At 34.9% G+C, this 14,726-nt stretch overlaps 1 protein-coding gene across 8 annotated transcripts in view; it reads right to left on the reverse strand.

Moving 5' to 3' along the window:
- Window positions 1–14,726, reverse strand: part of LOC149804420 (ryanodine receptor-like) — a 538,410-nt gene that overhangs the window by 46,902 nt on the left and 476,782 nt on the right. For all 8 annotated transcript variants that reach the window (XR_016415653.1, XR_016415652.1, XM_089940121.1 and 5 more), the window contains 4 exons: window positions 14,051–14,248; window positions 10,177–10,309; window positions 5,447–5,493; window positions 3,703–3,790 (listed from right to left, as the gene is read on the reverse strand). Coding sequence is in view for 6 of the 8 variants with exons in the window: in XM_089940121.1 (XP_089796247.1) it covers window positions 3,703–3,790; window positions 5,447–5,493; window positions 10,177–10,309; window positions 14,051–14,248 (466 nt within the window). In the remaining 2 variants the exon portion in view is untranslated. The remainder of the gene's footprint in view (window positions 1–3,702; window positions 3,791–5,446; window positions 5,494–10,176; window positions 10,310–14,050; window positions 14,249–14,726) is intronic.

Here is a 14,726-nt window from a genome sequence, read left to right on the forward strand (position 1 = left end):
AAAGTTTGAAGTCAAAATCAGTATTTGTTTCTCATTTAGAGTACACATGTAGATAACTTGAACTTAAGAAAAGATCAAACAATGCCAACCATGGGTTTATATAAACTGTTGTAGGAATAAAGAAAGTATTTTGAGCACAAAGTACACAATAGATTCTCTTATTTGATATTGCCATGTATAAATCACACAAAAGACTCTCTTATTCGACATTGTCATGTACAAAGCACACAACAGACTCTCTTATTCGACATTGTTATGTACAAAACACACAACAGACTCTCTTATTTGACATTGTCATGTACAAAGCATACAACAAATTATCTTATTTGACACTGTCATGTACAAAGCACACAACAGACTCTCTTATTTGACATTGTCATGTACAAAGCATACAACAAATTATCTTATTTGACACTGTCATGTACAAAGCATACAACAGACTCTCTTATTTGACATTGTCATGTACAAAGCACACAACAGACTCGTATCTGACATTGTCATGTACAAAGCACACAACAGACTCTCTTATTTGACATTGTCATGTACAAAGCACACAACACTTTCTTATTCGACATTGTCATGTACAAAGCACACAACAGACTCTTATTTGACATTGTCATGTACAAAGCACACAAAAGACTCTCGTATTTGACACTGTCATGTAAAAAGCACACAACAGACTCTCTTATTTGACACTGTCATGTACAAAGCACACAACAGACTCTCTTATTTGATATTGTCATGTACAAAGCACACAACAGACTCTCTTATTCAACATTGTCATGTACAAAGCACACAACAGACTCTCTTATTTGACATTGTCATGTACAAAGCACACAAAAGACTCTCATATTTGACATTGTCATGTAAAAAGCACACAACAGACTCTCTTATTTGACATTGTCATGTACAAAGCACACAACAGACTCTCTTATTCGACACTGTTATGTACAAAGCACACAATACTATCTTATTTGACACTGTCATGTACAAAGCATACAACAGACTCTCGTATTTGACACTGTCATGCACAAAGCACACAATAGACTCTTTTATTCGACATTGTCATGTACAAAGCACACAACCGATTCTCTTAATGGGCATTGTCAAGTTTTCTAAAGCTCACATTGGACTCAGTAAGTGTCCTGCCACATAACTGGATGCTTCTGTAGGTCTATTATGATGCAATTCAGTCATAAACATAACTGAGATTTCTTTACACACAAATTTTTATTCATTTTAATTATGTGAAAAAAGCAATCTGAACAACTTTTCATTTAACAAATGTGCATGTGGGCAGGGTGGGGATGGGGAGTGTGTATACAATAAATAAATTACAGTGTTTGTTCTAATGAAAATTCTGGTCTCTAACAGAGAGCTTGCTGACACCATGTAAAAGACACTGTGCTGACATTAAAGAGCTGCTGACACCATGTAAAAGACACTGTGCTGACATTAAAGAGCTTGCTGACACCATGTAAAAAGACACTGTGATGATAATGGACAACTTGCTGACACAAAGAACAAGATAAACTATAAAACATGAAGTTGCTGAAATTCTCTAAAATGTATAAACAATAAAAGATAAAGACAACACATGTAAATATAGTCCAACCTGTTTATAGTAGTCATAGAGTGACCAGCAAAAATTGGTCTTTTAGAGATAAACAGATAAAACTTCTACAAAAAGTCACAATACTGGGTGTACCAAGGGATGACATAATAATATTAGAAAAAGAAAGTTCAATCAGGATGTAGAATTTGCTCACATAGATATACCCCACCAATCCCGTACCCCACTGGTACCCCATGAAAGAGAGGTATCTAAATCATCTCTATGTTTTACCTAAAGCTAGATTTTCAAGTTAGCTGCTGTGGCAGCCATTTTGGATGCAAAAAAGAGCACCATTTTCATTTAGGACCAAGTACACAGTATTAGAAATCTTTTGGTGCATTTGTATACAACCATCCATTCAGAAGAAGTTACAATATTAAGATTTTCATGATGGCTGCCATGGTGGTCATTCTGGATGTCTTAGCAATACCATTTCCAGACGAGATTAACTAAACGTCATATTAAGCCCTTTTAGTTCAACCCTCATGTTGATACGACCATCCATTCAGGTCAGGTAATGATGATTATTTTCAGGATGGCCACTGTGGCACCATAGCAGACATCAGATTAGAACCATTTCCATTTAGGACCAACTAGACATTATAAGAAGACCAAGTGAAAAACCCTTGTTGATATGACCATCCATACAGGTGGAGTAGCCTTAAAGATTTTCAAAATTATCACTGTGGTGGCAATATTAGAAGTCCAAAAAGCACTGTTTTCATAAAGGACCAACCTGACCATGGGATGAACTTTTAAATTTCATGGCAATCCTCCAAGCAGATTGGTAGGAGTAGTGATAACAGATGGAAGGACAACAAACAAACCATTCTGGGATGAACTTGTGAATGTCATGGCAATCCTCCAAGTAGAATGGTAGGAGTAGTGATAACAGATGGACGGATCATTGTGTATGCTCTTCAGGATTAAGACCAGTAGAGCTAAAGACTGCAGGACTAGACACTAACATGGAGAGATCGACAGGCACAAGGATTGCTATATACTATATGTACAATATTCAAAAATATCTAGAGAATACCAACCAATAAAATAAACTCTGATCTTGAAACATTTATGACATGAAGGATGTATTTATGCCAACCTGACCACTGTACTGATACAATATTTGGAATCATTTATGGTAACCACTGATCACAATGAGAAAGGAACCATTATATAAAAGAAATTTATATAATACACAGCAAATGGATTAAGTGAAACAGACCTGAGTATCCAAGTGATCTTTATATGGAGGTGACTGATTTTATAGATATGACCATAGCATGGCATATTAGGATTTACTATACTGTAAGGTGAATAAGACAGAGAAGTGTAACTAATTCTAGGAATAAAAGATCGATACTTTGATTAGTTCATACATGTATTGGAGGCAATCAATCAATCGATAACACAGAATCATAAACAAATCCACAGTAAGTATTAAAGGTAGCTACTACATCTACAATTTTCAGATAAAGTCAGCTAATTAATTACACTCTATTCACTGGAAGAAAATTTATTACAGCCCTGAAAATCTAAGCATCCCATGTACAAGTGTCATGGTAGATTCTATTCTACCAACCGAAATCACAACAAGTGGAAGAGAAGACAATGATATCAATGATAAATATTACTAAAGAAACTCTAGACTTTTCTCCTTCAGGAATGCAATGAAATGGAGTTCAAGGATGTACAGATGTTGCACAACTGTAAAAAAAAAATTTTGTCACTAGACTTAGACTGTTATGTCTAAAATATAACATGCTAGATGCCATATGTACTAGCTTATAAGATGAGTCCAACTGCAAACTGCACAGACCCATATCAGGATATGTGTTGTTGGTTCTAATGATTGTTCCTAAAATACTGCAAGATGCAGATCTGCCAGTGCATTATGCAATGGCAGATCTGGGTCTTGCAGTTTGTTTGGAGTAATCAGTAGAACAAACAACACAGACCCTGATCAGCTAGTGTTTTATATTCCAGGAGATCAGGATCTTTGTTGTTTGGAGTTTGACTTGACTTACAAGTGAGTATGTACAGTATTTAAGAGACAAATCTGAGATTAGACACAAGATTCTACTTACCAGTACATATTTTCCATAATCGAAGCTCTTTGTATCAGGGGGTATAGGCATGTCTGCATCACTGTCACCCATGGTAGATATGCCTGGTCTAAATAAAGAGATAGTTTGAAATGGATTACGCTAATTATATCCCTTATTGGTAGGTTGTACAAGTAATTCTTAAATGTTTCCTCAAATATTAAAAGTGACCAAGGTCATGGTTAGTGATTATGCCACTCTAACATTTAATCAGAATAATCAAGATATGTCCATTAAGAGAAATGACAAGCACTACATTGAAATTTTTCATAATAACTTGCAGAAGCTATCCACAAAAAATTAGTGAAGGTATGTACTTTAGAAGTTAAAAGTTCATGGACAGAATTATGCATGAACATACAGGGTCATTGTTTAATACCCCTGCAAAAATGACAGACAAAAAAAATAATGGATGCAAACAATTCTCAAAAAAAGGAATTAAAAGTCACCTCTACATAATCTACTTGACATATGTACCAGGTCTGGCTGAAATACCTTGCATAGTTTGAGAGTTATAGTTTAGAAATTAAAAAGTTATGGACAAACAGGTTATGCATTGACAGATAAAAATAGCAATATCTCCCCATATTACATATTAGGGTTGGGGTCATGTGGGGGTATAAAATGATATTGTCTACAAAAATATTGCTAATATAATTTAACTGGGTTTCTTCTGATGAAGAGGGGAGCTGTGGTAGTTCAGTTGGTAGAGCGTATGACTAGAAATTCAAGGGTCTTGGGTTTAATACCCACCCAGGCAAGTCTGTGTTAGGAAAGACAATTAGCTCCCATTCCTTGCCATGACATTCTATATTAACAGTATCATCATGGGAAATTTAAGTACAATGTGACATCCCCTAGTGATAGTATCATCATGGGGAATTTAAACACAATGTGACATCCTATATTGATAGTATCATCATGGGAAATTTAACTACAATATAACATCCTATACTGACAGTATCATCATGGGAAATTTAAATACAATGTTACATCCTATACTGACAGTATCATCATGGGAAATTTAAACACAACATGACATCCCATAGTGATAGCATCATCATGGGGAATATAAACACAATATGACATCCCAAACTGACAGTATCATCATGGGAAATTTAAGTACAATGTAACATCCTATATTGATAGTATCATCAAAGGAAATTTAAGTACAACGTGACATCCCATAGTGATAGCATCATCATGGGGAATATAAACACAATATGACATCCCAAACTGACAGTATCATCATGGGAAATTTAAGTACAATGTAACATCCTATATTGATAGTATCATCAAAAGAAATTTAAGTACAACGTGACATCCCATAGTGATAGCATCATCATGGGGAATATAAACACAATATGACATCCCAAACTGACAGTATCATCATGGGAAATTTAAGTACAATGTAACATCCTATACTGATAGAATAATCAGTGGAATGTTTTTGTCTGTATGGCCAGTGCTTAACCAAGGAAAACGTTTCAGCATCTGATCTGTATTTTGTTGTGACTTTCCATTGATACAATTTAGGTTTTTAAAATGTTTTTTTTTGTCATATGAGTGTGAATTACATCTTTTACCTGCCTTACCCAGACATCATCTAATTTAATTATGGCATTTACCAACACAGTACTTTAGTCAGTGTCATTGATTTTATACATAAACTTAAAAAAAGCAAAGTTCCACAATGAGTAACATACTAGAGCTGAGTATCACTTACCTAGCAGAGCTGGCAGTACCAGTTGTTTCAGTTGGTTTGTCTTCTCTCTGGAAAAAAATAAATATACTACATCAACACTCTTTCTTATTTCTTACAATTATTTGAATATTTACTAATTATGTTCTAAAATGTATGTGTTACCTGAAAATCTACAAAGCAAGATTTAAATAAAATAAACTATTCCAACATTACATCAGGAAAGCATAACCAATTAATGAATCCACAACTCAACATTTTCCCTTTCTATTTATTAATGAATGAAACCACAAACCACCATTTTCCTCTTCTATTTACTTGAATGAATCTAAAAACCACTATTTTCCCTACTGCTTACTATTTAAGCCAGAAGACACTAAAAATAGTTTGGAATCTCTTCATCCACACCCATATCATGAACAAAATTATCCTTATAAGCCCTTAGTTTACCTTTAAAATACGGATAAAACAAAGTTACATTATACTCAAGATTAATATGTCTAGTATATACCATCTGCATTAAACGATTATGGTGACTGAATAGTCCTTTGTGTTACAGCATATACCTGCCATTCTTTTTTTAAAAATTGTTTAACAAGTTATTATCATACAGTAAAACCTGTATTCAGTGACCTCTGCTATGAGCAACCACCTGTCATTTATCACAACAATCATCATGCATGGCTTGATTTGATTACATAAACATACTGCTGTCAGTGAAAAAATGTATTTAGACAGTGTTATGCATGACTTTTTACAAAAACAAATGAACGCTACTGATGTTTACATTTAATACATTGTAACCATGATCACTTAGGAGAGTCTGCAGACAAAGTTCAGATTTTTCTCAAAGGTAACACTGCTATGCATGATCACATCACAAATCAGAAATAAGTACAAGTGACCTATATTTAATCATTTGAAATGATGGTTGTTTTTAAGTATTTGTGCTTAAAAAACCCCAGTTGAGTCTGGCTACCAGTTTTTAAAATCTATAGGTGATGCAGGTAGCTGTCATATGCAACAGACCATAAACTTCACTAAAGAACATGTCACTAACCAACATCTTATTTCTCAAGTCCTGTAAATTATAAATCCCCACCAAGATTAACTATTGCTTCTTCAAAAGGAGCAGTCACATTCAGTGCAAAGATTCAAAGGTTTGTATTTTTTAAATCTATCTTTTGTATAAAAAAACCCACAAACCCCAATAATTCCCTAACAAAAACTCTTTTGAAAGGCTTCTATTCTGAGGTTGAGTTTGTCACTTGTCTTTGAAGTCAATCTGTAATACCTGGGTTGAATGAAGTCTTTGCCCCATCTTTAAAAAACAAAACACACCAAGCTGTCATCTATTCACCACAGTGCAGCAAGTTAAACCCTTTGTTTATGGAGTTTATCTCTTTATTAATCAGTGAATTAAGCATTTTGGTTTTCTCTTTAAAAAAGTTTATTTATTTCTGGACAGGCCAGTTCTGTTTCTCAATTTCATTCATTTGTGTATGTATATACATACATATGTACATTGTTGTTGCTGTTGTTGTTCTAGGGTTTAACGACATTTTTCAGCACAAGATAGGCTATACATGGCCGTTAGTATAACTGGTGGAGGAAGAACCCTGGAAAACCCATGGAAGAACCACCGACCCATGAGAAGCTACTGGCAGGCTTTCCCACGTACCCACACTAGCTGAGCCTTGGACTCGAACCCACGCAGACAGAGGTGAGATGGCAGTAATCCGGAACGGTGAGCGCTTTAGACCACTCGGCCACTCGGGGCCCCTACATATATACATACATACATACACAAAGCCTGATCAAAACTACAACAGTGCAATTCATACACAGGATGAGTATGTGTCATCCTACCAAACTGCAATGCTATTGCTACATTTAAAGTGAGTCAGAAATTTTATGGACATGTCAAGTTAAATTATGGACAGGATAAATAAATGTTACCAGATTTAATATTTACAATTCATATGGTAATCTACACGTATACATAACAGATAAAAATAATTCAGTTAAGTTTCAGAAACCTATGACTTAGAAAACATCGGTGTTCACATAAATGATTCAATTTCATCTTAGTTCGGACTTATTCTCCCACCCAACTTGACCTCCAAACATATGTGCATTCACATAAATTTTCATAATTTTCACTTTGCCGCAGTATGGTACATAATGTGGTTACCAGTAACTCATAATACAGCAGTAATTTTCATTAATATGGCTGGCAGTATCTCATTATACAGCAGTATTGTACATAATGTGGTTGGCAGTATCTCATTATACAGCACTACTGTACATAATGTGGTTGGCAGTATCTCATTATACAGTAGTATTGTACATAATGTGGTTGGCAGTATCTCATACAGCAGTACTGTACATAATTTGGCTGGCAGATTCTCATTATACAGCACTACTGTACATAATGTGGTTGGCAGTATCTCATTGTATAGTAGTATTGTACATAATGTGGTTGGCAGTATCTCATTATACAGCAGTATTGAACATAATGTGGCTGGCAGTATCTCCTTATACAGCAGTCTTGTACATAATGTGGTTGGCAGTATCTCATTATACAGCAGTAGTGTACATAATGTGGTTGGCAGTATCTCACTATACAGCAGTATTGTACATAATGTGATTGGCAGTATCTCATAGCAGATCAGTACATCACACAGTTGGTTATTATGGACCCTAATGATTGCATTATACAGTCAAACCCACTTATCCTGACCTAGGTTATCTCAAGAATGCGTTTATGTTGAGCATTTTGGTCTGGTCCAGAAAAAATCCTTCTTTGTTATGCCAATTTTTCCCCAATTATTTTGTCCCCTGTTAGGTTGATAATTCTGTTATGTTGGGCATAAGTTTCAGTCTGAAGTAACATGTTGACCCGCTTAATTCGATGAAGTGCAACTTTTAATGTCCATCTCAGAGAAATTTAACAACAACTGATCTGGAGTTTCCACTACAACCATTACCTCATACTGCAAGGATGGAAAAAGTTGGTACAATACCAGATTTTACTGGTACAAATGCTAATCAACCAATCTCACCAATGCATGGTTTATCACTTGCATACAGTGGAGAAAATTATGTTCTAAACAGTACTTTAGAGTAAGGAAACTGAATGAATGTGTTTCTGACCTTTACGAGAGCTGTGTTCATAATGGTCAGCATCACATGTCAACACCACACCAATATAGTTTGTTCCACACTGCATCGCGAATTTTACAGATCGTATCTCAGTAAATTATCAGGTCAGCATTATTAAATGTAGCTAAAAATACCTAATTTGTTTTACACTATATATTTTAAATGAATTAGGTACTTTTAGCTACATTTAATGACACTAACCTGAAAATTGACAGAATTACAGATAGGATAAAATTCACAATGGTTTTGGAACAAAATATTATGTAACTGCATTCCAATATCATCATGGTTAGTCACCAACTTAATCCATACACAAATAACAACTTTGTTTTAGAGTTCACTCATAATGTAAACAGTTAAAGTGTTTCCATGCTTGGAGTGAGTGTAAGCCAACAAATTCAGCATGACTTACACAGATCACATGACTTACAATCATCTATAAACAGAAACTAGCAAAATTCCCAACCCAGGTGGTATCCACACCATCCCCAAAAAAGACGTGATTAAATTATTTTGAACAAGAATAAAGAAGAGCACAAATGGTATTTTTTAACAATCATAGTGCCCAGTATTTTTAGAAAAAATGAAGTTGTCCATCACTGTGCCATGATTATAGATTCTTCAGTGCATTCAGAACAAAGCAGAAAGTGACTGATAAGAGTTCCATCTACAAATCAGAAAGTGGATTGCTTTCATTTACATTATTTTATCTTGAATTGAATACCAAAGCCTTGCATCCATCAAAGTGATATGCCGACACTCCTTCTGGTGCTGTGTTGTTGCCAACGGTCACTGATCAAAGTCAGGAAGGATATGGGACTACAACTGTATGAATAGAATAAGTCAGCTTCTTACAGGATTTGATGTTGAAAAGGTCAACTTTAAAGACATTTTACTGTTTGTCAGCACATGAATACCGGCAGCCTCATCTTTTTTTCCGGAACAGAGGCAAATTTTAATGGTACAAATTGGCATACTAGTGTAGAACTTCTGATGAGCAACAAAAGTGATTGATTTTCACGCAGTTTCGGTCAGTTATATTTTGTTACAAGTTAAAGTCAACACTAACAAAAAGAAAATACTTTAAGTAAAAATAAAACAAAATAAACCCCCAAGTAAAGTCCTACATGTACATGTACTTAAATAGGCCTAGATTTTGGTCAGTGTGGTAAAATGAGGCTACCATAGGGATGAGGCTATTCACAGGGAAATAAGATGAACTTTACACCTAAGACATTCTTAAAGTAACTTAAGTGTTCTAAAAATATGTGACTCGTTACTTAATCTCATTTAAAAGACCTCCAATTTATTTTTTCTCAGTAACCTCGTATGACTGAATTATTAGTTTTATTGTGCATTAGAAATGCCATTTGTTTTTAGAAACAAAACTCCTAATTTTTGGTGCTTCAGATGCATAATCATTGTTTTGCAGTACATTTGTCAACTAATCCCTGATATCTGGGGACCCAGTTATGTAAAAAAAAAATTACACTCCAACGTAATGGAGATAACCAGGTTTGATTGTATTGGGTTTCCATAGTAATGATTTCTGGAGGTTCTTTGCATGAAGCATATAAAGAGCCTCTTACCTTTGGCATTGTTACTGGCACAGTAGTGACATCTGGTGTTAAAACTGGTTCTGGTTCACTCTTGAGACCAGTGTCACTGGCATCAATACTGGACTGAGGTGATAAAGTCTTTTTCTGTGATTCAATTGTCATTCTGGAATAAAAACATGGCAATAATCCATTGTCTGGAATAAAAAAACTGAAATAATGAATCCACCAAATATTATGAAAACTGGAAATCGCAATCAATCAATGCATCTCTGCAGTCCCGAGTCCAGTCGCTTGTTCTGATACATGTCAGACAAATGTGATTGCCCGTGGTGTATAAGCATGACCTAATTTTATTTAATAACATGTCTGGTTGTCAACTATGGTATAATCTTATGTAATAACCTAATATTTTGGTTGACAAGTATAATTGTAAATAAAACCAAATTTTCAGTTTCATTCTGGCAAATTCTTACACAATAATCAAATGTATGATAGAAAAGCATTCCCTAAGTTTGTGTAAAAATCAAATGTTTGATGTTTGATACCTAAGTATGGCCTAGACTTATGTAATAAGTAACTGTTTGATACACAAATATGACATTATCAAATGTAATAACCACATAAGTCATTGATTTTATGACATAAAATAAATATATTTATTCCGTTACAATATGTTGGCAAACCATCAACCAAATAATTTCTGTTTCAAGTAGTCATTTCCAGGCAAATTTCATTCAAACTGAGATTTAAATTGCTCTTTTTCAAATTTGGCTCTCGTTTGTTAGGTATTAATACTTTAGTCTTGTCTGTGTTTATTTTATGCCATTTTCCTTACACCAGGAATCTAATTTACAAAAGACAATCTGAAGGGAGAAATCAAAGTCTGATTTGAACTCTTTAAAGCCACAATGCCAATGTTTATCATAAATTTCACCAATTTTCCAATCTAACTAAACTTTGGAAAAAAGGAAATGATCTGATTTAAATGCTATATGACACAAACCATTCATTAAAATAAACAAGATGTTAGGTATAAATGACATTCAAATATTCAGTTTAGAATTAGGACATGTCACCCCTTAATTCAGTCAATGAAGTCACTAATTTCGTTCTTTTTTGGGAGTGCTCTAAAAGTAGTAATACATTTGACAAATTCCATGAGTGACTAATTGAACAACAACATTTACAAGTGGGGCACAAATTTGTTGGAGATGAAATGAAGATAGAGAAGCCCGCTGCATTAGATAAAAATAAGATGAGTGAATATTTGTGATCATCTGGGCTGATGGAATACTTTAAAGTGCGAAGTTCAGCTGAGGACACTCTGACACAGCATGGTGTTGACTTCTTATATTTACAGTGGTGGTGTCGTTAGAACTTGTGTTCCAGATTCAGACTTAACTCGGCTGACCCATATAAAAAAAACATAGGGTTTCTCAGTTTAAGGGAGAAATGACGTTTGTAAGTTTTTCACACAGTTTATTTAATGTAATTATGGCATGTAATATACCGATCACTCTTTTTATGACATGACTGTGCTTTTTGGCCACTCATATTAGTAATAAGTATGCTTATACCTCTTGGGGAGGGGTTGGGGTTGGTATGTCTGAACTTACAACAAAGCAGTTCAGGTTCACATTAAATAATATAATTTCATTTTGATCAGGTTCCTGGGTAACCGATTATTAGGTTCACTGGGAACCCGGATGACTTTTTCTAAAATGTTGACATCTCTAGTAGTCACTGTAAGACTTTTTTTCTTGGGTAAGTAAATATCGGATTTCCAACAATTTTAGTGGTGACGAATGGTGGAAAAGACTTCAAACATTTAACTAGAGCCCCATCCAAGGATGGCTATGCCAAATTCCAACACAGTTTATTATATGTTCACTCCCCTCCATCAAAACCCTATTCTCAAACCAAAACCCATGGGTCAGGGGTCAAAATTCATCACCGATTTTATGTGTCCTTCCTGAAGTTATTAGTTCAGATCCTTGAGCCACTGGCTGAAGGCAATAACTATACCACCATCGAGGTATGGAATATTTCCGCAATACATTACTCATGAAGATACAATCAGTCTGCAAAGTTCCATCGGTGCATAATTGAAATAAAGTTTGAGTTTAAAAAGGTTAGCAACAATGTAACAAACAAATTTCTGATAAAGTCACTCAGGCATGAAAATACTCTTCCAGATATGCCTCTACATACGAGTTTTCATGAGTGTAGGTGAAAGAGTGTTCAAGAAATTGATATGATGTAATTTTGGTATAGCATCATACCAATTATCATGACTGTAGATAATATATACAGTGGTCCCCCTCATGAATGGCCCCCACCCCCGACCAGCAGCCACCCACCCTTTGTGGCCAGAATCCCTTGGCACCGACAAGTTTGTGTTCAAAAGTAACCCTCAAAAGAGGCCACCCCTCTAACGTGAACAGCGGCCAACATATTAGTGCACAAATGTAAAATTTAATCCCTCACAAGCAGCCACATTTTATAATTAATATGTGTCCAGAACAAATATTTAATTACAGTAATAGGTTTATCTGTCCCCAATGTCTGTTTCCAGATGTCAGGTTTTCATTACTGAAAGAAGTGTTGGCTAAAGTACTAAAAAGGTTATTATTATATCATTAATGCCTACGTTTGCAGGAAATGGTGTTAGCAATGTTTTGCTAGAGCTTTGGCCTTCACACAGTGTTTTTTTTTTTAAAGTGCCAATTACAACCGGACATAATTGTCAAGATCATAACAAGAAAGACAGAAATAGGGTCAGCAATGTTTTGCTAGAGCTTTGGCCTTCACACTGTTTTTTTTTAAAGTGCCAATTACAACCAGACATAGTTGTCGAGATCATAACAAGAAAGACAGAAATAGGGTCAGCAATGTTTTGCTAGAGCTTTGGCCTTCACACAGTGTTTGTTTTTTTAAAGTGCCAATTACAACCGGACATAATTGTCAAGATCATAACAAGAAAGACGGAAATAGGGTCAGCAATGTTTTGATAGAGCTTTGGCCTTCACACATTTTTTTTTTTGTTGTGTAAAATTGGTGATTACAACCAGATGTAATTGTCATGATCATAACATGGTCAGACAGGCAAACAGAAGATTTGGTGGATTAACACACACACAGAAACAATTAACCTTGAATGAACCAGGGTAACAGACAAAGACCGAAAAAATCACATGACAGTACATGTATCACTTCCTTTATAACAAGGTTTTTCATTTATGAAAGTTTCATTTGGAAAATTAAATTGCAGTACTGTTAAATTAGCAACATAGGAATAAATCATTACAAAACTTTAAAATGTCATCAGGTAAATGAAGAAATAATACTTTAGAAGGAAAGTTAAAGGGGAGAGTTCACTTGCCGAAAGATTTTATGTGGGCAAGATTCACATAAACAAGATCCTAAATGATGAGGAGAATATTCTGTAGCAGTGGGAAAATAGAGCAAATGGAAAGATATTATTTTAAATATGAAACGATGTATGTACCAAGATTTAAATAACATTTTTGAATGGTTTTGTAATGCGCATGCCAACAATATCCCACTCACATTCCATGCCTAGGAATAAGAACATCAATTTACATTACCTTGAAATAACCCTGTTTTTAAGACAAGAAGAACATTTTAATAATTAATGCTACTTTTAACTGAGGATGTTAACTGCTTCAGGTTATATGTAGCTTTCCTACTATATACACATATGCATACACATCTCACAAATATAGTCACCCTCTTGAAAGGCCACCCATCTTATAAGGCCACTAAAAGCAATGTCTAGTATTCATAAAGGCTAGCTATATAATCTCCAGCTCATGAGTAAATTAAAGCCTATATTCAAAGTTTTTGTTGCAAGTATCATATGGTTGAACCACTCTTTACTTACAAAGGCCCATCTTCCTGTTCCTTGCTTGTGGTAAACCTAAATTCTGAGTCTGTTCTCACAATAACAGGTGCTGTCAGAATCTCTGCTTCCCTCTCCTCCAGAGCCATTGGGCCAGGGAGGGCCAGTGGGCCTGGCAGAGACACAGCAGCTTCTTCCTTCTCTCCCATCATCATGTTTATCATAAACTTCAGAAGGGTCCTGGCAATAAAAACTCAGTATTGTCAGTGTCATCCGTAACTGATTATAGGTGGATGCTAAACTGTTAACATTCATTAATTTATTCATCTGTAAAAGTTACACAACACCCAGTTGAAGCCAGGAATCTGATCAGAAAATCCTTTTAAGCCCTTCAGATCTACTAACTTCTTTAATATTCTTCTGACATTAATTAGGTACCGGTATTGCAGTTCTTTACATAAAATCATATATTGCATATAACACATGCACATAAACCTCATGATTTGTCTATAAAAGTTATCTTACAAAGAGTTAGCTGTTCGAATAAGTAGTAGTAATAGCAGGCTTTAAGAGCATGTCAGCACCATCCTGGCTTAATGCTGCTCATTAAAAGGGATGTGCTGAAATTTTTAATTTAAAGAAATGCAAAAAGATAAAGCCTTCCAATAAACATAAATGAGATACTAAGTGATAAAAATTACAAGGCAAAAAGGTTAAA

The sequence above is a fragment of the Sinohyriopsis cumingii genome, chromosome 2 (genome assembly GCF_028554795.1).
Source record: "Sinohyriopsis cumingii isolate HCF-2022 chromosome 2, ASM2855479v2, whole genome shotgun sequence".
NCBI classification, from domain to species: Eukaryota; Metazoa; Mollusca; class Bivalvia; order Unionida; family Unionidae; genus Sinohyriopsis; species Sinohyriopsis cumingii.